Raw genomic sequence first — 26232 nt, forward strand, 5'->3', positions numbered from 1 at the left:
ATTTAAAAGTCAATCACCCAGCAAAATTCATTAGAAACTCTTATAGTGTTATGAATATGAAACAAAGGGGGATACCACAAAAGGGTAATGAATAAATTTTAGTTTTAAACCCATTCTTTATCTTGTATAAAATTGTATGTGCCTTGCATGTCTTTTCTGGAAGTGAATATTTGCTATATTTATGGGATGCCTTTCCAGTGTTAGCAACACACCTTAGATACATGATCTTTTATTCATTTGTGTTAATCAAGGTGTGGCTAGGTAAGCTTGGGGATAAGAAACAGTGTTCCAGGACTGGTATTATTCAGCAATTGGCAGATTTCCATAGATATCCATGTTTATGTCAAATAGAAACACTGAATAATTACTGAAACCTGACAGCATATTCACCTATAGCTGGTGTAGTGCCACAGATCAAGAAGTTGTGCATATCTACTCTGGATGTGTAGGAATGTTATTATGAGACATATATAAAAGTTTCATACAGGGCATCCATTCTCTGTTTCTTCTAAATAGACTGTAGTCCTACATCAGTGCAATGGGAAGAACACTGAAACTGAGGTGTGGATAATTACATCTTAACATTTCCACTATTCACATTAAATAATTTTTCAGCAGTAATGGACTTCAGAGATTATGCAAGCCAAATTTCTAATCTTATGAATTAGAAAAGTAAGGCACAACAGCAGTTAACTGAATTGTCCAAAGTCTCAAAGCCAAAGTGGCAAAGCTGGGACTCTGACCCAAACATTTTCATTCCAGACCAGTAGACCTATAACACCATGCTGACATATGGTAGCCTCTCCTTGAATTTCCTCATCTGCAAAAATGAGTTCATTGAATTTGAGCAGTAGTTTTCACACAGGATTACCCCAGGTAATCCTGGGGTTCCACAGGATGACTTGGGGGGCCCTTATAAATAGGCATGAGATTTTGCATAATAGTCAAGATTCAGGGCCTCACTGGAGTTCTATGTAGGGGTCATTGGAAAAAAAAATTTCATGGATAAATAAAAATTTGAAATCACAGTTATTAATGATTTACTTCTAAGTTGTATAGATGCAAAATCGTCATGCATAAGTTTGAAGTTCAGTAGAATTTCACCCTGATAAATCAAGCAATTTATAATCTCCTCTTTTTCTCTCCAGCTGCTGGGGGATATTTCAGTTCCACTACTCCTTTTGGGAACGTTGCTCTAAGAACTCCATCCACTCACTTAGCATTTAGTACTTTTAATTTATTTGTTTCTGGTGCAAGAATTACATTTCATCAGTTTTTAAGTTTTCCATTGTATCTTCATAAAATTAAAGAGTTACTGCTTGATTGACAGTATCAATAGTCACACATTCCCAAACTTTCAGAGGACATCCACTCTCACATGTAAACTCTGAATACTGAAATAACCATCTTTCTGAATGTTTGTCATCTCTAATTTACTTTATATGAGCCATATGAATTATCTTTCTAAATCCCAGATCTAATTCTACCATTATGAAGTTTAAAAAACCATCAGTGACTCCCTATTACCAAGTCCTAGAAAATAAAGTTCACATTCCTCAGGTTGCCACACAAGGCCTTCCAAGATCTGATCACAACCTAACTTCCAAACTTTATACACTCACATCTCAACCAAAGCTCAAGCCACATAGGCCATTGACTGTTAAAGACAACTCCCCAGCTCCCATACTTAATAAGTTTCTGTTTCTAAATACTTTTATCTTTAATATCAGCATTATCCGATTGTGTTGTAATTCTTTATTTAAAAGTTTGTCTTTCCTTCAAAACTGTGATCTTACAGGACTGGAACTTTGTCTCGTAGACTGGTCTTTTTTATACTCATGTTCAATATCTAGCAGCTTATCAACAAGGGATTAATTTCCAAAATATACAAACAGCTCATATAGCTTAACATCAAAAAACAAACAACCCAATCAAAAAATGGGCAGAAGATCTAAAAAGACATTTCTCTAAAGAAGACATACAGGTGGCCAATAGGCACATGAAAAGATGCTCAGTTGCACTAATTATTAGAGAAATGCAAATCGAAACCACAATGAGGTATCATCTCACACCAGTCAGAATGACCAACATTAAAAAGTCCACAAATAATAAATGCTGAAGAAAGTGTGGAGAAAAGGGAACCCTCCTATACTATTGGTGGGAATGTAAACTGGTGTAGTCACTGAGGAGAACAGTATGGAGGCTTCTGATAAAACTAAAAATAAAACTACCATACGATCCAGCCACTCCTGGGCATGTATCCGGAGAAAACTCTTAATTCGAAAAGATACATGCACCCCAGTGTTCATAGTAGGACTATTTACAATAGCCAAGACATGGAGTCAACCTAAATGCCCATCAACAGATGAATGAATAAAGAAGATGTAGTATATATGTATATAATGTAATATCATTCAGCCATAAAAGAGAATGAATTAATTCCATCTGCAGCAACAGGGATGGACCTAGAGATTATCATTAAGTGAAGTCCGACAAGACAAATATCACATGATATCACTTATACGTGGAATCTTTAAAAATGATACAAATGAACTTATTTACTAAACAGAAATGTACTCACAGATATAGAAAACAAACTTATGGTCACCAAAGGGGATGGGAGGAGGGGAGGAGAGATAAATTAGGAGTTTGGGATTAACATATACACACTACTATATATAAAATAGATAACCAACAAGGACCTACTGTATAGCACCGGGAACTATACTCAATATCTTGTAATAACCTATAATGGAAAAGAATCTGAAAAAGAATGTATAGAGAGATATATATCTATATCTCTATCTATATATGTATAACTGAAAAAAATTAACAACTTGCAGGTAATGACTAGCAGACATTTTGTAGATGCATACAAAATTGCATTAAAACCTGGACTCCAATCTTACTTCCTTAAGACATACCCATTTTTCAAAGTCCTATTAAAATTGTAATTCTCCAGTCACTAGAGTTCTTAGAGAGAGTGCATATCATACATCTTTGAACTGGCAGATTATAATCGGCAGATGCTTAATAAATGCTAAACTGAACTATTAAGGAACAGAAGTTAAGATTTTACAGAGATCTAGAAAAACTCATTGCAAATATGCCAACATATGCACAATGATCATTTTAGGAGATTTTAATCACTCATCAGTCTTAAGGTTCATATGCAGTAATGGTTACATATTATGTCATAAGCATGGCAATCAGCAATTAACAAATGTGCCAAATATAAAATTCTAATCACCGGTGCTTGTATACTCTATTCTCTAACTGCCTTACTACTTGCCTGAACTTTATATATCACTGTCCAACTATAGGACTCATAGGATTTTATGAATGAGAGAAAATGAGTGGCCAAGTACTAGACTGAATCTATTTAAAGATTCTGGTGAGCTGAAGTGCAATGGTCACGGGTAGAACAAAGATAAAGATTTACTGAAGAAAAATGTCAAGCAAAGCAATATAACCAAGCATGGTAGACCAAACTATCGTGCAGAGTCACAAGGGAGAGCTTTGTTCTGAAAGCAAAACTGTAAACAATGCCTGGTCCAGCAACAATAAGCAAGACATTAGGTAAGTTACATTGCGTGTATTGGTAGCACATAAACCAAGAGTGGTAAGAAGTCATGAGTATAGCTAGTATGGCAAAAACTGTAAGTCATGTAATAAATTTTACAATGTCACTCATGTACATTAACATCTTTACACTATAATTTTAAAATGACATTTCAAGTTTTTTATATAAATATTGTAAAGTATGTACATTCATTCATTCCGTCAATAACTGTTTTTGAGGGGTCTACTCTGTGCTAGGTAATATTCTAGATGCTGGGGGATAGTGATTAACAAGAGAGTCTCTGACCTCACAAATAAGAAAATTTCAGATAGTAGCAAGAGGCATGAGGAAAATGAAAGAATATAGGACATTGCAGGGAGAGGAGAGGCCACTCTCATTCTAGAAGGAAGTGAATTTTATGCTCATCAATTCACCTTTCACCACAGTATGCATTTTTCTTTTAGTTGGTTGGATTTTGTGGCTACTGTAGTAGTTTTTTTCTTCTTCTTTAAGAAAAGGCTCTTGAATGCTCTGTCCTCTACATTTTGACATGGATGCATAATTTTCTACCCATGCACTTTATACTTAAACAATAACTTGGCTAGGTATAAAATTCTTCAAGTCACATTTTACTTCCCTCAGAATTTTGTGGCTATTATTCCATTATCTTTTGTATTTAGGTGTGGAAAATCTGAAGCCACTTTTATCACCGCCCCCTCCAGCCCCAGGATGACGTGCCATTTCTACCTGAACGCTTGAATTATTCTTCTTTTATCTTGAAGTTCAGTCATGCTGGCATGATATAATGTACTGGCAATCATTTTATATTAATTTTTAAATAGTATATGGTATTCCCCTTTGTTAATTCCATTGTTTCAGTCATTTGGAGGAAAACTTTCCCCTGTCACAGATTATTTTACTTTTCCATTTGAGGGTTATCTTTTGTAGGAACATTTATCTATAAATTACCTTATTACTGTCCCTGGTATTTCTATACAGTTGCCCTGTTGTTTTTATCTGAAATTTACAGTAGACAACTCTGTGCTAATATTTATTCTCTACTCCTTATCTCATGATGCTCTTCTCACCTACCAGACAACATTGTCTTTTCTCAGCACTTCTAAATGAGGACATGGTATGGTCTCTTCTATCTGCTCTTATGAAGCCTGGGAACACACGGTGGATGGATAGGGGTGCGTGAGGGTGGTAGTAAAGCAGGGGAATGCAAGAAGGCAAAGTTATGGTCAGTTATATTGGTGAACAAGGAGTGTGCTCCTTTTTTAACAATTTATTTTTTAAAGTTCATTGTGGGGTTTGATGAGCTGCCTTTCTTGGTGAGAGAGTGGTCACTTGGTCTTCAAGATTTCCTTCCAATTAAGAGTGAAGTGTTTTGCTTTTGACCGAGACTATGATATTCAGGGATCATCTGCCCACTTCACTTGCCTTTCTCCAGCCTACATGTCCACTGCCTCTCTCCAAGGTGGAGTACTACTGAGATCATTTTCAGAATTTTACCCACTTTTGTTACCATCTATATAAGTTTTCTATGACTGCCATAACAAATGTCTGCAATCTGGGTGGCTTAAAACAATAGAAATTTATTCTCTCACAGTTCTGGAAGTCAAAGTTTGAAAGCAAAGTGTTGACAGAATTCCATGCCTCTCTCCTAGCTTTAGGAGGCTGCTGGTGTTCCTTAGCTTGTAACTGCCTAACTCCGATTTCTGCCTCTGTCTTCACATGGCCTTTTTTCCTCTTTGTCTCTTTTCCCCCGTTCTTCATTTCCAAGGACGCTTGTCATTGGATTTAGGACCCACCTGATCCAGGATTATCTCATCGGGAGATTTTTAAATTAATTATATCTGAACAGACCCTTTTCCCACATCAGGTCACATTCACAGGTTCTAGGTGCACATATCATTTGGGGTGCCACCACTCAATTCACTACACTACCTATATTATTATTTTTGGAGGGGTGTCATTTTAGGAGATGCTGTTAGTCATGTGGGTTCTTGAAAGATTCTTCTCATTCTCGGGCTGCCAGCTTTCAATGACTTTTTTGCATAAAGTGTCTTTTACTTAGTTTCATTCTCTATTTTATACTTTTGTAAGGTTTTAGGTGCCCAATTTTAGCTCATTTTAATGTGCTTCCATCTGTCCTCTTACCCCGCCAGTACATTTTACTTCATGAATGACAGGGATACGTATACCTTTAGACTCTATTGTGTAATCATTAGAATAGTATGTTAAAGTCCATTATGAAGGTCAGAATCTATGTTATATCATTTCTTTGCTGTAATGAGTAGTTTTAAAAAGAGCATGATATGCCATCAAAATAGGTATGACATACTTCAGCAGATTGAGAGTGCTCATGATGTCATATCTTTTCAATTTTTCCAATTAAACTAGTTCTATCTCCACTTGCTAAATTTGTAGAAATCTCTTTTTGATCTCCTGAATTGTCCAAGAATACAGAGTTTGTTCAGTGAGAACAAACTAGGTTTCTTTCCAAATGCCATCTAGAGAAAACAAGATTATCTGATCCATTCACAGCTTTTGGTTTATGCTTTTCCTGTTTTATTATTTTCTTCAAATTTTTGTTGCAGCTAAAAGGCATCAACACAGAAAACCAGTGCAACATAGTTTGATGTTCTTGCTGGTCCAGATACCTGTACAAGCTCCAACGGTGCACAGGTCTGAGTCCCAAATTTACAATTATCTAATTCATACTTATATGCCCAGCATTGTCTCCAAAGAGATTTGCAATGTTAGGGTTCTTGGATCTGAAAATGATGCCAGTCCTTACACTCTTCCAGAGTCAACTTTTCCCAACAGATATCTTGAACCTGGCGTTGAGTCCCGGTGACCAGTCAGTATTCCTTTTTCTCATGATGAATTCACCCTGTCAGTGAATATCAGTCAGGAACAACTCACTCTTTCATAAAGACCATCATGGGACCTCAAAAAATAAGAGGTTGGGTTCTTAATCTCATTCTGTCCAGGAAACTCTCTATGGAAATGTAATTATTTCCTCCTTAGCAACCAGTTGTGCATAAAAAAGCATATTGGACTTGTAGAATTTATGTCACCATAAAATAAGTATTACTAGTCTTCTTTTATTTTTACTTAATTATTTTATTTTGCATTTTTTGGTAAAAAAATAAACTGTACTTTCTTTTTAAATTGAAGTATAGTTGATTTGCAATGCTGTGTTAGTTTCTGGTGTACAGCAAAGTGATTCATATATATATATATATTATATATATATATATATATATATATATAATATATATATATATATACACACCTTATACCTTTTCATACTCTTTTCCATTATGGTTTATTATAGGATATTGAATATAGCTCCCTGTGCTATGCAGAGGACCTTGTTTACCTAAAAAAAGGACAAAGTTCACATATATCCCCTCCCCTCCATCCACAGTTTCCTCTATTATTGATGTCTTGCATTAGTGGCGGCTTTGTTACAATTCATGAATAAATATTGTTACATTATTATTAACTTAAGTTCATTGTTTACATGTGGGTTCACTCTTTGTGCTATAAAGTTCTATGGGTGTTGACAAATGTATGCCATGTGTCCACCATGAAAGTGTCATATTGAACAGTTTTCACTGCTCTAAAATTCTCCTGTGCAGCACCCATTCTTTCCTCCCTCCCTCCCTTCTCAATCCCTGGAACCGTTAATCTTTTTACTGTCTCCATAGTTTTGTCATTTCTAGAATGTCATATAATTGGAATCACATAGCAGGTAGCCCTTTAACACTGGATTCTTTTGCACAATATGCATTTCAGATACCTCCATGTCCTTCTGTGGCTTGATAGTTCATTTCTTTTTATCACTAATTATATTCCACTGAATGGATATACCACATTTGTTTATCCATTTACCTGTTGAAGGACATCTTGGTTGTTTCCATTTTGGCCATTATAAATAAATAAAACCTCTATGAACATTAGCATGACAGTTGGGAAGAAATGACATCTTAACAATAGTGAGTCTTTCTATTGATAAATATGGAATATCTATTTACTTAGTTCTTTTTTATTTCTTTCATCAGAGTTTTAGTGTTTTACTCATATATATATAGTACTTATTTTGTTATTGTACTTATTTTTACCTGATTACTTCATTTTCATGCTAATGTAAATGGTGTTGTGTTTTTAATTTCAAATGACAACTGTTCATTATTGGTATATAGAAAGCAATAGTCTCTTGTAATTAACCTTGTATCTTGTAACTGTACCTTTCTAATTGCTTATTAGTTCTAGGAGTTCTTTTGTGATTCTTTTGGTTTTTTTTTTAATCAAGATTATCATGTCATCTAGAAACAGAACACTTTTTAATTTCTTCTGTATGTATTTTACTTCTTTTTCTCATTTAATTAGATTAGCTATATTTCTCAAATGATGTTGATACGAGTGGTGAGAGGGTAACATCATTAACTTGTTCTTAGTCTTAAAGGAAAGTATCTAGTTTCTTACAATTAAGTATGGTGTTGGCTGTAGGTGTTTTGTAAATAAAATTTACCAGGTTGCATAAATTACTCTCTATTCCTAGTTTGCTGCAAGTGTTTATAATGAATCCCTGTTGGATTTGGTAAAATCCTTTTTCTGCATTTATTAACATGATTTTTCTTTTTAGGCTGTTTATGTTATTGATTAATTGATTAAATTAACTGATTTTCAGTTATGGAACCAACCTTGCATACTTGGAATAAATTCCAGTTAGTCATGATGCATAATTAATACACTATTGGAATTAATTTGCTAATATTTTGTTGAGTTTTTTTCCTACCTACGTTCATGGAAATATACATCTGGAGGTTTCCTATCATGTAATGCCATCATCAGGTTTTGGTATTCGGGTGATGCTGGCCTCATAGAATGAGTTAGTAAATATTCTCTCTGTTTTTACTTCTACAAGAGTTTGTAGAGAGTTGGTATAATTTCTTCCCAAATGTTTGGTAGAATTCACCGGTGAAACCATCTGAACCTGGAATTTTGTGTTTTGGAAAGTTATTAATTGTTGACTCAATTTCTTTAGTAAAGAAAATAGGCCTATCCAGATCATCTATTTCTTCATGTGTGAGCTTTGGTCACTGTGTCTTTTAAGGAATTGGTTCATTCATCTAAATGATCAAATTTGTGGACATAGAATTGTTCATAATTCATTAGGCAAGGTTCTCCAGAAAAACAGAACCAATGGGGGCATATATATATATATATTTAAGTAATTAGCTCATGTGATTTTGGGGACTGGGAGGTTCAAAATTCGCAGGATAGGTCAGTAGGCTGGCGGTCCAGGGAAGTTGATGTTGGAACCTTGTACTGAAGGCAATCTGGAGGCAAAATTCCTTCTTCCTTGGGAGAACACAGTCTTTACTCTTACAGTCTTCAAGAGACTGAATGATGTTTTAGTCTGCTCAGGTTGCTATAACAAAATAGCACAGACTAGGTGGCTTAAACAATAGATATTTATTTCTCACAGTTCTGGAGGCTGGAGAGTCCAAAATCAAGGTGCAAGTCAAGTTGGTTCCTGATGAGAATCTTCCTGGCTTACGGAGGACCATCTTCTCACTATGTCCTCACATGATGGAGAGAGGAAGCTCTGGTGTCTCTTCCACTTCTTATAAGGGCACTAATCCCATCATGAGTATCCTACTTTCATGACTTCATCTAAAATTACCTCCTGAAGTCCCAAACTAATACCATCACAGTTGAGTTTAGGGATTCAATATATGAATTTTGGGAATAATATAGGCATTTAGTCCATAACAAACAAGGATCATCCACATCATGAAGGTAACTTAACTTGATTTCTTCATAGTCTATAGATTTAAAAGTTAATATCATCCAAAATATACCTTCAAAGCAACATGTGGACTGGTGTTTGACAAAGCAACTGATTACCATAGCCAAGCCAAGTTGACCCATAAAATTAACCATCACAGTAACATTCCTTTATTATTCTTTTAATATCTATGGAACTAGTAGTAATGACCCGTCTTATTTCAAATGTTAGCAATTCGTCTTCTTTCTTATTTTCTTGGTGAGCCTGGCTGGAGAACGGTTTACCAATTTTATTCATCTTTCGAAGAACCAGATATCAGTTTCAATGAGTTTCGCTATTAATTTTTTGTTTTCAATTTGTTCTCTAAATTTTGTTTATTCTTTTCTTCTGATTAATTTAGGTTTTTTAAAAACATCTTTATTGGAGTATAATTGCTTTACAATGGTGTGTTAGTTTCTGCTTTATAACAAAGTGAATCAGGTATACTTATACATATATCCCCATATCTCCTCCCTCTTGTATCTCCCTCCCATCCTCCCTATCCCACCCCTCTAGGTGGTCACAAAGCACTGAGCTGATATCCCTGTGCTATGCAGCTGCTTCCTACTAGCTATCTATTTTACATTTGGTAGTGTATATATGCTCATGCCACTCTCTCACTTCGTCCCAGCTTACCCTTCCTCCTCCCCGTGTACTCAAGTCCATTCTCTACGTCTATGTCTTTATTCCTGTCTTGTCCCTAGTTCTTTAGAACCATTCTTTTTTTAGATTCCATATATATGTGTTAGCATATGGTATTTGTTTTTCTCTTTCTGACTTACTTCACTCTGTATGACAGACTCTAGGTCTATCCACCTCACTACAAATAACTCAATTTCATTTCTTTTTATGGCCAAGTAATATTCCATTGTATATATGTGCCACATCTTCTTTTTCCATTCATCTGTCAGTGGACACTTAGGTTGTTTCCATGTCCTGACTCTTGTAAATAGAGCTGCAATGAACATTGTGGTACATGACTCTTTTTGAATTATGGTTTTCTCAGGGTAGAAATTATGGTTTTCTCAGCATTTATTGTTTCTAGATTTTTTGATGATGCCCATTCTGACTGGTGTGAGGTGATACCTCATTGTAGTTTTGATTTGCATTTCTCTAATGATTAGTGATGTTGAGCATCCTTTCATGTGTTTGTTGGCAATCTGTACATCTTCTCTGGAGAAATGTCTATTTAGGTCTTCTGTCCATTTTTGGATTGGGTTGTTTGTTTTTTTGGTATTGAGCTGCATGAGCTGCTTATATATTTTGGAGATTAATCCTTTGTCAGTTGCTTCATTTGCCATTATTTTCTCCCATTCTGAGAGTTGTCTTTTCATCTTGTTTATGGTTTCCTTGGCTGTGCAAAAGCTTTTAAGTTTCATTAGGTACCATTTGTTTATTTTTGTTTTTATCTCCATTTCTCTAGGAAGTGGATCAAAAAGGATCTTGCTGTGACTTATGTCATAGAGTGTTCTTCCTATGTTTTCCTCTAAGAGTTTTATAGTGTCTGGTCTTACATTTAGGTCTTTAATCCATTTTGAGTTTATTCTTTTGTATGGTGTTAGGAAGTATTCTAATTTCATTCTTTTACATGTAGCTGTCCAGTTTTCCCAGTACCACTTATTGAAGATGCTGTCTTTTCTCCACTGCATATTCTTGCTTCCTTTATCAAAGATAGAACTACCGTATGACCCAGCAATCCCACTACTGGGCATATACCCTGAGAAAACCATAATTCAAAGAGAATCATGTACCACAATGTTCATTGCAGCTCTACTTACAATAGCCAGGACATGGAAGAACCTAAGTGTCCATTGACAGATGAATGGATAAAGAAGATGTGGCACATATATACAATGGAATATTACTCAGCCATAAAAAGAAACAAAATTGAGTTATTTGTAGTGAGGTGGATGGACCTAGAGTCTGTCCTACAGAGTGAAGTAAGTCAGAAAGAGAAAAACAAACACCATATGCTAACACATATATATGGAATCTAAAAAAGAAAAATGTTCTGAAGAACCTAGGGGCAGGACAGGAATAAAGATGCAGATGTAGAGAATGGACTTGAGGACGTGTGGAGGGGGAAGGGTAAGCTGGGACAAATTGAGAGAATAGCACTGACATATATACACTACCAAATGTAAAATAGATAGCTAATGGGAAGCAGCTGCATAGTACAGGGACATCAGCTCGGTGCTTTGTGACCACCTAGAAGGGTGGGGTAGGGAGGGTGGTAGGGAGACGCAAGAGGGAGGGGATATGGGGATATATGTATACATGTAGCTGATTCACTTTGTTATACAGCAGAAACTAACACACCATTGTAAAGCAATTATACTCCAATAAAGATGTTAAAGAAATAAATAAATAGAATAGTTCCAAGAAGTTCCAATATCATAAAAAGAAAAAAAAAGTCATTAATAGAACGAAAAGACTTACCTCTTAAAAGGTTACTTCTCCTGTTAAATTGTAACTGATTCAGTCATGCTGCTAAATTGTATACACAGGAAATTTGTTTTATCTTCTAGCATAACTTGATGAATAGAGAACTAATTTAGTCTTTATTTAGTCAATTTAAATCTTTTCTCAGTTAATTACAGTTATTTAAACATAATACACTTAGACATATTTCTAAAGTAATATTCGACTAGAATTTGATCATTTATTTCCTTAGCTGCCTCTGTTAACAAACCAATCAAATACAAGATCAACAGGTATTAGGGGAGAGAGACTTTAAAGAATTAAAAAGTTTTTGAAAAGGAGAGAGAAAGAGTATTAGATTTGATTTTGGAAAGATAACTCAAGTGCCAGTAAAGAGGACAGATGCCCTCAGGTGACAGAGAGATCAGCTGTGGCTTACTGAAGGCTATAGACGTGGTTCCAGTGAAATTTGATGATTGCCTAAACTAAGACTAAGCTAGTGGAAGTCAACAGAGTGAATGACTTATACAGGTATTAAGGGTATATACTACTTGGTAGGATTTGGTGGTGGATGAGATGAAGGAGCAAAGGTATTAAGAGTGAGTCCAGGCTTTGATGACTAAATGATCGGGCAAATGTTGTTCCCTAAGACAGGGAATGTAGAAGGAGGAACAGGCTAAAAGTGATGATAATCAGTCTTCCATTGTGCCACATACATCTGGGTAGAGATTTCTAATTGGTATTTGACTTGAATGGTTTTAAAGTTCACAAAAGAGGTATAGACTTGAGGGTATTTGAGAGCTATCTATTGAATTTAAATCTGTGGGGGCCCTTGGAATAGCGACAGAGACAGAATTAAAGATATTAGAAATGATAAAAGCCAATTATAACCTATTAGTCATTAGATTTTATAATTTAATAACTTAAAGGACAGCTCTTTATATGCCTGCAATTAGACTAAGTCATTCCTAGAAAGTATTTGGCCATCTTTAGCAGCCTTTATTATTTTTACCAGACTCTGTTTTGGTGGCTAAGAGTTACATCATTTAATCATATGAGTTATATTTAGGCAAAACGATTTTTTATGGATAAAATAATGTTGTATAACATCTAAAACCAGCTCATATTGGATATCAGAAAAGTACTTGACATTTGATTCATAACAAATTTCTAAACAAACAGATGTTCAACAAAAAAAGACTTCTTAGCCTATTTGAAAGTTCTGGGTTTCCATCAACTTATGCTGTCAATTTACAATTCATAAGTTATTTATTACACATTATCACAATTCATATTATTATTTACATGGAAAACTACAATGTGCATCGTATTGTGCTGAGCATTCTGTGGGATACAAAGATGAATCAGATGTAAACTCTCCTTAAGATACTTATAGACTTGTATGGGGAACTAAGACACAGACTTAGGTAAGTATACAAGGAGTACAGAGTTAAGAATCACAGTTAATTTTAAAATGAAATTAAGAGAACAATTCTATTTGCAATAGCATTGGAGCCACATAAAATATTTAGGAATAAATTTAACAAAATAAGTTCAAAGCTTACAGTCTGGAAACTACAAAACATTGTTGAAAGAAATTAAAGAAGACCTAACTAAATGGGAAAACATCCTATATTCATGGATAAGAAGCATTGTTATGCATTGTTAAAAAGGCAATACCCATCAAATTGATCTATAGGGGCAACAAAATCCTTAGCAGAATCCCAGCTGACTACTTCTGAGAAATTAAAGAGATGATTTTAAAAGTCTTATGGAATTGCAAGGGACTGAAACAGCCAAAACAATCTTGAAAAAGAACAAACCAGAAGGATTCACACTTTCTGCTTTCAAAATTTAATCCAAAGCGATGGTAATAAAACTCTGGTACTGGCACAGGATAAATATGTATATGAATGGAATAGAATTGAAGAGTCTAGAAATAAACCCATACATCTACAGTTAACTGATTGATTTTTGACAAGGTGCAAGGACTAATTAATGGGGGAAAGAATGGTCTTTTCTTCTATAAATATGGTTTATTTGTTGCTTTATAAGATAATTATTTTTGAATAAATTTCACTCCAGTCCTTGATTTTATATCTATTGGCAACAGATAGCTTATTAATTATTATTATTATTATTAACTTAGAGGCATAATGTTTGACACAGAGCATTCCACATAGTAGAAGATTGATAAATATTTATAAAAGGAGGAAAATAGTCAATTTCAGGCCGGTAATGAAGGAAGGGAGGAAGAGGAAGAAGAAAATAAAACATGATTTTTTTTTCCCTGTCTCAAAAAATTTGAGCGCAATGATGGATCCCAGAGATAATTCAATTTTCACATTTTATAGGGGATTGAAAAGTACCAAAGAGGTTAAATGAGCTATCCAAGATCACAGTGCTTGCTAATAACAAAGCTAGTAACAAACTAGGTCTTCTGATCCTTCACTCAGTGTCCTTTACACTGCACTGCAATGCTATTTCACTGAAAAGAAATCTAATCAAGGCTATCAATGAAAAAATATTTTTCCATCCTGCAAAAGATTGCTTTATTTATCCTTAAAATAGATGTTTAATCATGGATTCTAAAATAAAATGGATAACTTTAAAATAATGGCTAATTGAATTTATTGTGTAGCTTTTCTTACTGTGGTTGAGCTAAATACTGAAAAAAACAAAGAAACCTCATAGCAGCTGATACCCCCAGAGCGTAATATATGGCTTTGCAGATTTGATGCAATAGAATTTAGGTATCAGATTAAAATCAGGGTACTATTCTAATTTTTCCTTTAAGTTTATGAATTCTTTCCATATGCGTCAAGGACATACGTGAAGTTATCCAGTGGAATTCCCAGATCACCAAAATTCCCCCAAAATAAGAGCCTCTGGGAGTAGGGTCCACAAATTTGTGTTTTACCAAGGCTTTCAGTTCATCTGAAAGACCCTAAAGTTATGAATCACTGCCTTAGTCTACAACCATCAATGATTTACACCTAAATCACTGAAGTTGATTCCCACTGTCTCCTTGCTTTCCATCCTAACACACAAATTATCTACATGGTTGCCAGAAAACAGTTATAAGATAAAGATCTGATGATGTTATTTCATTCTTCATTCATTCATCAAATATTTATTGAGACTTCTAACCCTTCAGGGTACAGCAGTGAACACAAAGAACAAAGATTTCTATTCTTGTGGTGGTTATATTCAGTGCCTTTTATTCCCCCTCCAAATTCCTTAGTGACTTCCTAGTGCTTAGATAAAAAAATCCAAACTCCTTTGTATAATAGGCCCAGCACTCAGTGGTTCAGGCTTCCTCTGAGGATTTGGTTCTCTTCTTGTATCCTATAACCCAACCACACGATGCAGTTGCTTTCTTATTTGCATTCATTTGCAAGGTGATCTATCCCCTTCCTGGGGGAGCCCCCCCAACCCTGTTCTGCTCCATCTGGCAAAACCTACATGCATTTTAAGATTCAAGAATTATTTGTGACCAAAATTCACAAGAAGAAATAGATGATCTGAATAGGCCTATATCTATTGAAGAAATTGAATCAGTAATTAATAACCTTCCAAAACAGAAAGCACCAGGTCCAGATGGGTTCACTGGTGAATTCTAATAAACATTTAAGAAAGAAATTAGACCAAATTTCTACAATCTCTTCAGAGGATAGAAGTAGAGGGAACACTTTCTAACTCACTCTATGAGGCTACCATTACTTTAATAGCAAAATCAGATTAAGACATGATAAGAAAAGAAAACTACAGGCCAATATCTCTCATCAACATAGATGTAAAAATCCTCAATAAAATATTAGCATATCCAATCCAGTAAAATACAAAAAGAATTATACACCAAAACGAAGGGGGATTTATTCCCAGCATGCAAGGCTGATTCAACATTGGAAAATCAATTAATTTAATCCACCACATCAACATATTTTTTAATCACATGATCTTATCATTTGATGCAGAAAAAGCATTTGACAAAATCTAACACCCATTCATGAAAGAAAACTCTCAACAAACTAGGAAAAGAGGGAACTTCCTCACCTTGATAAAGACTATGCAAAAAAACTACAGCTAATGTCTTACTTAATGGTGAGGAACTCGAAGATTTCCCACTAAGATCAGGTAGAAAGCAAGGATATCCCTTCACACCGCTCCTTTTCAAAACTGTACTGGAAGTACTTGCTAATGCAATAAGTCCTTGTTAATGAAATAAGGCAAGGAAATAAAAGGTATACAGATTGGAAGAGGAGGCATAAAGCTGGAAAAGGCAAAACAATGAGACAATATAAAGATCAGTGGTTGCCAGAGGTTGGGGGGAATGGAAAGATAAATAGGCAGAGCAAAAAAGGACTTTTAGCTAAGTGAAAATACTCAGTATGATATTACAGTATAATGATGGATATATGTCATTATACTTTCTCCAAATCCACAGAATGTACAATACAAGAGTGAACCCTAAGGGAAAACTGTGGACTTTGGGTGATTATGATAAGTCAATGTAGGTGCATCCTTCATAAAAAAAGTACTTCATAAAAAAGTGAGTGATGTTGATAATAGGGGTGGCTATGCATGCGTGGGAACATGGGTACAGAAGAAACATGTACCCTTCTCTCAATTTTGTTGTAAACCTAAAACTGCTCTAAAAAGTTGTCTTTGAAAAAAAAGTCAAGGCAAAAAATAATTCATGTGTTCTATGAAGTCTTAACTGACCTCCTCCCTAAAGATGGAAATGGCAGCTCCCATTTTGATGCCTACATTGTGCCCTATTTTATATGTAATTCTATTTTATAGATGTGACTACATAAAATAAAATCTGTGTATCATAAAAACAAGATAAAGAGTAAATTGTAAACTGGAAAATATTTTCATCAAATATGACAGTCGTAAAGTTATCATACTTAATATATAATGAGCTCCGACCAAATGATGGGAATATCAATAAAAGCCAATAGGAGAATGGCAAAGGATCTTGAGGGCTATAAGGGAGAAGATATCCTTAAGCTGGTCTCTGCCTTGTCCACTGTCATTGCCTCTGTCCATGCCACTGACTCGGCCATGATTACAGGTGTGTGGAGTTATGGGGTATAATTATTGCACGGAATGGCATCACCAGAGTTTTGTACTGCATTTAAATTCTAAAGCTTTTAAACAACAGAATCCCTAAGTAGAATAAATATCAACAGTTGATTTAATATAAGTGATGAGGAGCCATAAGAGCCAAAACAATCTTAAAAAAGAACATAGTTGGAAGACTCACACTTCCAATTTTAAAACTAACTACTGAGCTACAGTGATCAAGACTGTGTGGTACTGACAAAAGGATGGGCATATAGACAATAGAATGGAATTTGAAATCTAAAAATATACTCATACATTTTGGTACAATTGATTTTCAATAAAGGCGCCAAGACAATTCAATGGGGGGAAATAGTCTTTTCAACAAAAGGTGCAGGAACAACTGGAAAAGAATGAACTTGGACCCCCTATCTCATATCACGTACAAAGGTTAACTAAAAATAGATCAAAGACCTAAATATGAACTAAAGCTGTAAAACTCTTAGAAAAAATGTAAGTGTAAATCTTTGTGACCTTGGAATAGGCAATAGTTTCTTAAATATGACACCAAAAGCATTACCAAAAAAAGAAAGAATAAATAAATTGGACTTTATCAAAATCAACTTTTGTGCTTTAGAGGACACCATAAAGAAAGTGAAAAGAAACACAGAGAATGGGAAAAAATAGTTGCAAATTGTACATCTGATAAGGTCTAGTATCCAGAATATATAAAAACCTCTTACAACCAAATAATAAAAAGACGACCCAATTTAAAAGTGAGCAATGTATTTGAAAAAAAAATTTTTCTTCAAAGAAGATACACAAATGGCCAGTAAGAATGGTCAATATTGAAAAGATGCTTGACATCATCAGTCATCAGGGAAATGTACATCAATGGAAAAGTGAGATACCACTTCACACCCACTAGGATGACTAGAGTAAAAAAGTCAGACAACAAGTTTCGGTGAGGATACAGGGGAATTGGAACCCTCATACACTGATGGTGTGAGTGTAAAATGGTGCAGTCACTTTGGAAATAGTTTGGCATTTCCTCAAAAGTTAAAAATAGAGTTACCATGTGACCCAGCAATTCCACTTGTAGGTGTATATCAACGAGTATTCCACAAAAACTTGTACAACTAACATTTGAGGAAGCATTACTTGTAATAACTAAAGAGTGGAAACAACTTATCCATTCAACTGATGAATGGATAAACAGAAATGTGGTATATCCATTCAACAGATTATTGATCTATAAAAAGAAATGAGATGCTGATTCATGCTATAATATGGGTGAACCTTGAAAACATTATGCTCAGTGAAAGAAGTCCAGTACAAAAGGCTCTATATGGTATGATTCCATTTGTATGAATCACCTAGAAAAGGCAGATCCATAGAAACAGAAAGTATATTAGTAGCTACCAGGGTCTGGTGATGAGGAATGGAAAGCTATAGCAAATGGTTTTATCACTCTTTAAGGTGATGAAAATGTTCTGGAAGTAGATAATGGTGATGATTGCACAGCTTGTGCATATACTAAAAGCCACTAAATTGTACACTTTAGAGAGTACATGGAATTTTATCTCAATGCAAAATAAACACAGAAAACATGAACGATGGATACATGTTGAAAAAAAAACAGTCAATGTCACTAGCAGTCAAAGAAATGTAAATCAAAACAGAAGGTTATTTTTCCATTACCCTGGCATATATTATCAAAAATAAAAATACTCACTGCTGACAAAAATGATGATCTCATATATTGTTGTAAGAACTGTAAACTGATGAGTCCTTTCTGGAAAATAATTTGGTAATATGTATTAAGAAGCTTAAAGTGCTGATTCCATTTAACCTAGTCATCCCAGTTCTAGGAATCTGAATTCCTTATTTAGTAGACCATATAGAAAAAGGACCTTTGTTATTTATTATGAACCTCCCATTCCCTCTGAGCTAGGTAGAAAAATGAGTCTCACCCTTACCCCAGGCTCTATTTGGACTCTATGTAATAGTTCCCATCAATTCTATTTTCTTATTTCTACAACTCAATTCTACCTTATTGTCCTGCTCTGGATGATTTTAACAGTATTCAGAACATCTATGCAGCTCCCCATCACCTTTCCCTACAATTCAACCAGTTCAGTCACCATCTAGTGTCCCTGATACTCTTCTTTCATTATGTTATCATCATAACTATCTTGTATTTTCCCTCAAAAAACAAAAAACCAAGCAAACAAAAAACCAGGGCTATTATCTGCTTTGCCTCATAAGAATGAGGGCTTTTTCTGGAACCAGTTTGCCTGGGTTTGAATTCCAGCCTTGCCACTTGTGGTCCAGGTCTCAGTTTCCTCATTACATGGAATTATCATAAGAATTATATAATTATTACATGGAAAGTAATCAGAGCAGTTCTGGCACATAGTAAACCCTGAATTTGTGTTAGTTGTTATTATTATTACCACCTCATAGAGATATTATGAAGCTCAAATAAAATAATGTGTATGAAACTGTTTTTTAATGCACTGCTATTATCATTTCATATTATAGTGACATGTGTATACCTTATCCTCATAAATTGTAGAAGAACAAGGACTATCTTATTTTTTAATGGCTCACATTGCACATAGTAAATGCTCAAAATTTTAATTGTAATTCAATGTTACTTTTATGATCAAATCACTATTGACTTTTGGTTGTCTAAATACATCACATGAAGACCACTGACAATCTTGTTATAACATATATCCACTTGTGTCTTCCACTATGTCAGCAGTCTTTTCAAAGTGGAGTCCACAATGGACAATCCACTGCAAGTATGGGAGGAAAATTTTTAGGAACTCTACATTTTTTCCTTATCTTTTGTAAATTTTCATTATTTGTTATTTATCATTACTAATGTGTGCAAAATTACTATGAAAATGCTATGACATATAAATAAATGCTAATGTATATTGGAAGTGCAGGCTCAAGATAGTTTTACTAAAGGGTGTACTGTCTAAAAAGTCTGGAGATCAGCATACCATCCCACAATATGGTTTCTCTCCTAGTATCAAGCTGATCTATTCAACTCCTCCTAGAACACAGTTTACATCTTTGTTTCCAAATCTGACTCACAACCAGTCTGTCTGAAATGAGAGTATGGCAGCCACTCCTTTTCAAGCTGCAACTTGCATTCTTCACACCAAGACTTAACCATCACCAAATGTAAGCTTCTTAAAAGAAGGGTCTGTATCTGGTCCACCTTTGTGTCTACTGCCACACCTCCACTACCCACCACAAAAATGAGTTTTCCATAATAACTGGCACATAACAGGCTCCACATAAGTGTTTGCTGAATGAATAAACTGACAGAGAGATTGCTATTGGAAGGCAGGAGAGTGTGCTGGTTAACAGCAGAGGCTCAGATCTTGGCTCTGCCCCTCAACTGGGTGGCCCTGGGTCTCAGATTTTTCCTCTGTGAAATGAAGGCAATAAGAGTAAGTAACAAGTAAAAAACATTATCTTAACTCAAAATGATTAATTTAGTAGCATAATTTAATGCAAAAAATGCCCCAGTTAAAGAAATATAAAATGGGGCAATTACCATGTAGTGAGCATTTTTTTTTTTGGTCAGTGGACAAAATCAGCAGTTCTCTGTGATACAGTGTTCAATACATATCATCTTGAGTTTCCCATAACCCTCCAAGAGGTATAACACTGAATTTCCCAAGGTGTCATGACGCTTCTCTATGAGTATGTGGAGAAGACAGTAGAGTGGAAGGAGGGGAAAGGTTAGACAATTTCCTCCCATCTTATGAACATTTGAGAGGGTTTTCCTTTGTCATTTGTGGTTTCAAGTACTGGTCACTGTTAAAACACATCCCATTATTTTAATACAGCTCTTAAACTGTAAAAAAATTAATTTTGGTAGATGACTTATTTGTCTATGTTGAAAATCCCAAAGAACCAATAACAACAACAACAACACCTCCTGGAACTAAAAAGCAATTATAGAAAGGTTTCAGGATACAAGGTTAATATACAAAAGTCAATTGCTGTCCTATATACCTGCAGTAAATAATTGGAATTTGAAATTCAAAACATAACACCGTTTACAAAAGTACCAAAAATACAAACTACTTAGATATAACTCTAACAAAATACTAACAAGATCAACACAAGGAAAAGTGCAAAATTCTGATGAAAGAAATTAAAAAATTAAATAAATAGAAAGATATTCCATGATCATGGATAGTAAGATTCAATATTGTTAAGATAGATAAGATGTGAGTTCAGATACCTCACCAAAGAAGATATATAGATGGCAATAGTATATAAAAAGATGTTCAACATCATATGACATTAGGGAATTGCTAATTAAGACTACAGTGAGGTACCAAGACACACCTATTAGAATGGCTAGAACTTAAAACACTGACAAAACCAAATGTCAGGAGTTCTCATTCATTGCTGGTGAGAATGCAAAATGGTACACTTCGGAAGACACTATGGCAGTTTAATACAAAGCTAAACATAGTCTTACCATATGATCCAGCAATCATTCTCCTAGGAATTTATCCAAATGAGTTGAAAACGTATGTCCACACAAAACCCTGCACATGAATGTTTATAGAAGCTTTATTCATGACTACCAAAAATTAGAAGCAACCAAGACATATCCTCTAATCAGTGAATGGATAAACAAACTGTAGTACATCCATTCAATGGAATTTTATTTTAAAATAAAAAGAAATGAGCCATCGAGCCACAAAAAGTCATGGAAGAACCTTAAATACACGTTGCTAAGTGAAGGAATCCAGTCTAAAAAAGCTACATACTGCATGACTCCAACTATATGACATTTTAGAAAGGCTAACCACAGAGACCATAACAGATCAGTGGTTGTCATGGGTTCAGAGGCAGGGAGGGAGGGGTGAATCAGTGGAGCACAGGCAATTTTTAAGGGCAGTGAAACGAATCTGTATTATACAGTAATGGTGGATCCACAACCTTATGCGTTTGTCAAAACCCATAGAACCGTGCAGCACAAAAAGTAAACCCTAATGTCAACTATGGAATTTAGTTAATAACAATGTATCAATATTGGTTCATCAATTGTAACTAATGTAGCACACAAATGCCAGATGTTAATAATAGGGGAAATTGTGTAGAGGGAAAGTGGGTATATGGGAATTCTCTACTTTCTCCTCAACTTTTCTGTAAACTTAAAGTTACTCTAAAGAATAATAGCTATTATTTTAAAAGTCCATAGTAGGTAAAAAAATAACAACAAATTTTATATATCTACACATATGTATAAAAATGCCTAGGGATATGCATGTACACACTTTCAGATAAAATAAAATAACTATACAACTTTTTCATGTTGATTTTTAAACATTATATTCTGTTATTTTCCTTCTCCTAATATAATCTGTTTTTACAGGGACCATCAATGGGAGGTGAGGAAATGCAGATAATTATGTTAAATTATGTTCAGAAAAATTTTGGTAGTGAAGGGAATTAGGATTGAGGAGGAGAGCTGTGGGAGTCTGAGGTCTAGGAAAGAATTCTTTTTACAGGATATAATAATGCCAACTTAAAAAGAAATATTGTTAGCAGCCTATTTCATGGACTATACATAAATATTAGGATATAAAACTGCATACCAACAGTATATTTCAAATTTTCCCAATGAGTTAAAACGTGAGGAAAACACATACCAAATCATTGATGTTGACCATTAGAACATTCTGATAGGCTCCACCGTCTTTACCTTCAATATCACAATCAGATGATGCTACTGGCCACAGAACAAGGATCAGGGGAGGAATTCCAAGGATATACCTAAAAGAAACTAAATTCAACAATAAGTAAGAATAAGCTAAATGTCATAAGTCATTTTATATCATTTGATGGTGGTATTTCAATTGGCCTGACCACTTATTTCTAATAATTTTAAAAATGTATCTTGGTTTTACATAGTGTAGGAAGAACTTTAAAGTTCGATATTATAGAACTACTAAAGAAAGGCAATATTTTAGAGTCTAGGTTTCTTTCAGTTTTTATTCAGATATAACTCTTTAGGAATGCACAGAACAAGAGTGATGACAGCAAAATCTCTTTGCTTTATCAACAGAAAAACAGGTAAACTACAGGTAAACAATTATACATTTCTGAAATTTTATGATCCATGGCACGTGATTGTGTATTTATGTAAAACTTGATGGTCGTTCAAGTGTCCAGCTGCTTCCTGGAAACAACATTGCAGGAAGTGTATCTGCATGGTACTGCACTGTGATTATATTCTTTCTTTTTAACGATGGATCCTAGAAGGCTTACCCTCCTCAGAACTGTGACAAAGTTGATATTTATATTATGAGACTCCTTATCTTTTCCGTATCTTCTTTTTCTAAATGCCCAGAGACCCACATTCTCTTCAAACACAGCCCTGTTTAGCTTCTTGACATGTTAGGAAAACCCAATAAATAAATTCATCCCTGTTAACTAATGATTTATATCTGTTTGTAAATAAGTCTTCTCATTTAGGGGGCAACTGTTAATCAAAAGGAATGAATTTATAAATGGTATCATTTGGGGCAGTAGTAATACACTGATAGAAAGCCAGTGATTCCCTGAGGCGTTAAAATCTGGTTTTATAGGGACTGATTTTATTTCTTCATAAGCCTGCTGGAGTGTCTTGTTTGCATCTTTCTGTAAACCCTCGAGTATTGTTGACAATATATTTCCTGTGATTTTCCCCAGTGAACTTTAACTGTTCTTGTCGAGTGCAAGATATTTTTCATGTATGCCTTCTCCTGCTTAAGATTACAAACAATACTCCTTGGAACCCAAGGAACTAATATTGTGAAAACAACCTAAAGACTGTCAAATATATCATAAATTTCCCATAACAATCTCATCTATTACATCATTATCTGTCAAATAAAAATTAGTAGCTCTCCCCAGTAAGTTATGTGCCATTAGTGACCTATATTTTTACAATAGACAATGTAGGCTGGGCAGCAGGCAGGGGAACAAACATGAATCCTACATCTAATCTTAATATGTCACTGACACTTGACAAGGTAAGAGAAACAAAATGAGGTGTGGAGTCTATTCGTAGCTGTGCCACTAAATTTCCATATGCGTGATGAGCAAGAATTCACTCTGGAGATTAATAATGATGATGATACCAGTTACCTTTAACTGGGTGCCTGTCGTGTACCAAGCACTGTTTAGTGCCTTATACTTACTATCTAAGGATCAAAAGGGTCCTACCTGCTAGTTAATCTTTTTTTTTTTTTTTTTTCTTTTTTGCGGTACGCGGGCCTCTCACTGTCGTGGCCTCTCCCGTTGCGGAGCGCAGGCTTAGCGACCACGGCTCACGGGCCCAGCCTCTCCGCGGCACGCGGGATCTTCCCGGACCGGGGCACGAACCCGTGTCCCCTGCATCGGCAGGCAGACTCCCAACCACTGCGCCACCAGGGAAGCCCTAGTTAATCTTTTTATAAAACATAAATAGTAAGGTGTCAGGTCTGGATTCTAACCTGAGCTGGTTGCTTCCCCAGGATTTGATCAGAAATGCCCGTTATCTTCTGATAACATGTCATCACTTTGATCTTCTGAATGAAAACCACTTCCATGTACTATTATACAGCCCTACCTCTCTTTCTTCCACCACACTCCCTTCATCCTGAAGATTCTCAAGCAACGATCAATTGCGAATTATTTACTGAGTCCTAGCTTTGTATAGATTGTACAGATTGCATAGAGCCAAACTTTTTACTTTCTCTGTCATCGTACAGATGTCCAGCAGGGATACTTTGCGAGGAGTAGATGGTAAGGAAAATTTATACAGCATATAATTTGAAATGAGCTTTAAAAGAAATATAACAAAATAATTAAATATTGGAATGAAAAAGAGACATTTTTACTATTATACATAAACATCATTTAAAAGGTCCACATTTTATGGGTTTTTTTGTTTGTTTTTTTGTTTGTTTGTTTTTTGCAGTACGCGGGCCTCTCACTGCTGCGACCTCTCCCGTTGCGGAGCGCAGGCTCCGGACGCGCAGGCTCAGCGGCCATGGCTCACGGGCCCAGCCGCTCCGCGGCATGTGGGATCTTCCCAGACCGGGGCACGAACCCGCATCCCCTGCATCGGCAGGCGGACTCTCAACCACTGTGCCACCAGGGAAGCCCCACATTTTATGTTTTAATAAAGGAGGTGGTTTTATTTTCTATGAGCACTAGTTGTTGCGCCCTCTTCACTCCAAATTGCAGTAATTAGTGCTCCCAAAATTCACATCGACCCATTTACTCATTGGATGGCATTTTGTCAAGGTTTTCAAATGACGGCTTAGTGGAAAATTCAGTCTTTTTTGAGTAACTAGTTTCTCAATTCTAAAACAATATTTGCTTTATCTGTAAAGCATGTCTTTGGTTGCCATCTTTGTTGTTAAATAGGCTAACCCCAGATAGACTAGGGCAATGCAAAGTACAGAGGGAGACGTGGGGTTTTGTGTTGGTATGCCAATGAGTTGTGTGACTGACTGAAGGACAGAGCCCCTTAAAAGCTTCACTTTAGACTAAATGATCTCTTAATTTCGCTTTCAACTCTCAAGCACCTTAATTCTAAGAATCTAGCTAGCGATCCAAATACAATAACTCTTTAGATTTGAAATCGCCTGACCAACAATGTTGCAAACACACCCAGGGCTTCAAACCCACATCTCAGAGGTTCCCAGCTTTCTCATTAATGACTTATGGTTTGGTCTGCAATTGAAGTCTTTTCTCCACACCACATAGACAGTAACATATGAATATTCCTAGTTTGAGCCTGCTTTTGACATTGTTATCACAATAGAAAAGGACTCTGCTTTTATTTTTGTTTTGTTTTAGATTATACATAGATACCCATTCCTTCCCCCCATCTTGAACTTTCCCTTAGGTTACAAAAAAGACAAACCATAAAGAATAATGCAAGGCAAGCTTGGGCTTGTGGAATTTTCTTCAGATTTCCAGAAGGGATTGAAACTGGAGAATTTGTTTTCAGTAGGGAATTTGGTTAAACCAGAATGATGGCTGTCTAAAAAAAAAATTCTTGTTGGTTTTTAAATTAAGCCAAATAATACATTTAATCCTCAGATGCTTAAGTTATGGGGTCAAAGTGAACATGAACAAATTAATTTCAACAGTCCTTCAAATCCAACCTTTCATTAGTGTTTAGGACCAATCAGTGTTTATTGATTGTCTATTATAGACATTATATAGACCTATTTTCACTGAGATTTTAAAGAAATGGTCAAAAGACATTTAGGATGGAATGAAAGACATTATCTGAATATATAAG

The 26232-nt window shown here is 35.3% G+C and overlaps 1 protein-coding gene across 1 annotated transcript in view; it reads right to left on the reverse strand.

The window, feature by feature from the left end:
* IL7 (interleukin 7) overlaps positions 1 to 26232 on the reverse strand; it is a 48205-nt gene that overhangs the window by 19420 nt on the left and 2553 nt on the right. Inside the window, exon 2 of the mRNA XM_067017169.1 lies at positions 22601 to 22734. Within this exon, the coding sequence (XP_066873270.1) occupies positions 22601 to 22734 (134 nt within the window). The remainder of the gene's footprint in view (positions 1 to 22600; positions 22735 to 26232) is intronic.

Source organism: Kogia breviceps, chromosome 17 (genome assembly GCF_026419965.1).
Source record: "Kogia breviceps isolate mKogBre1 chromosome 17, mKogBre1 haplotype 1, whole genome shotgun sequence".
Lineage (NCBI taxonomy): Eukaryota > Metazoa > Chordata > Mammalia > Artiodactyla > Physeteridae > Kogia > Kogia breviceps.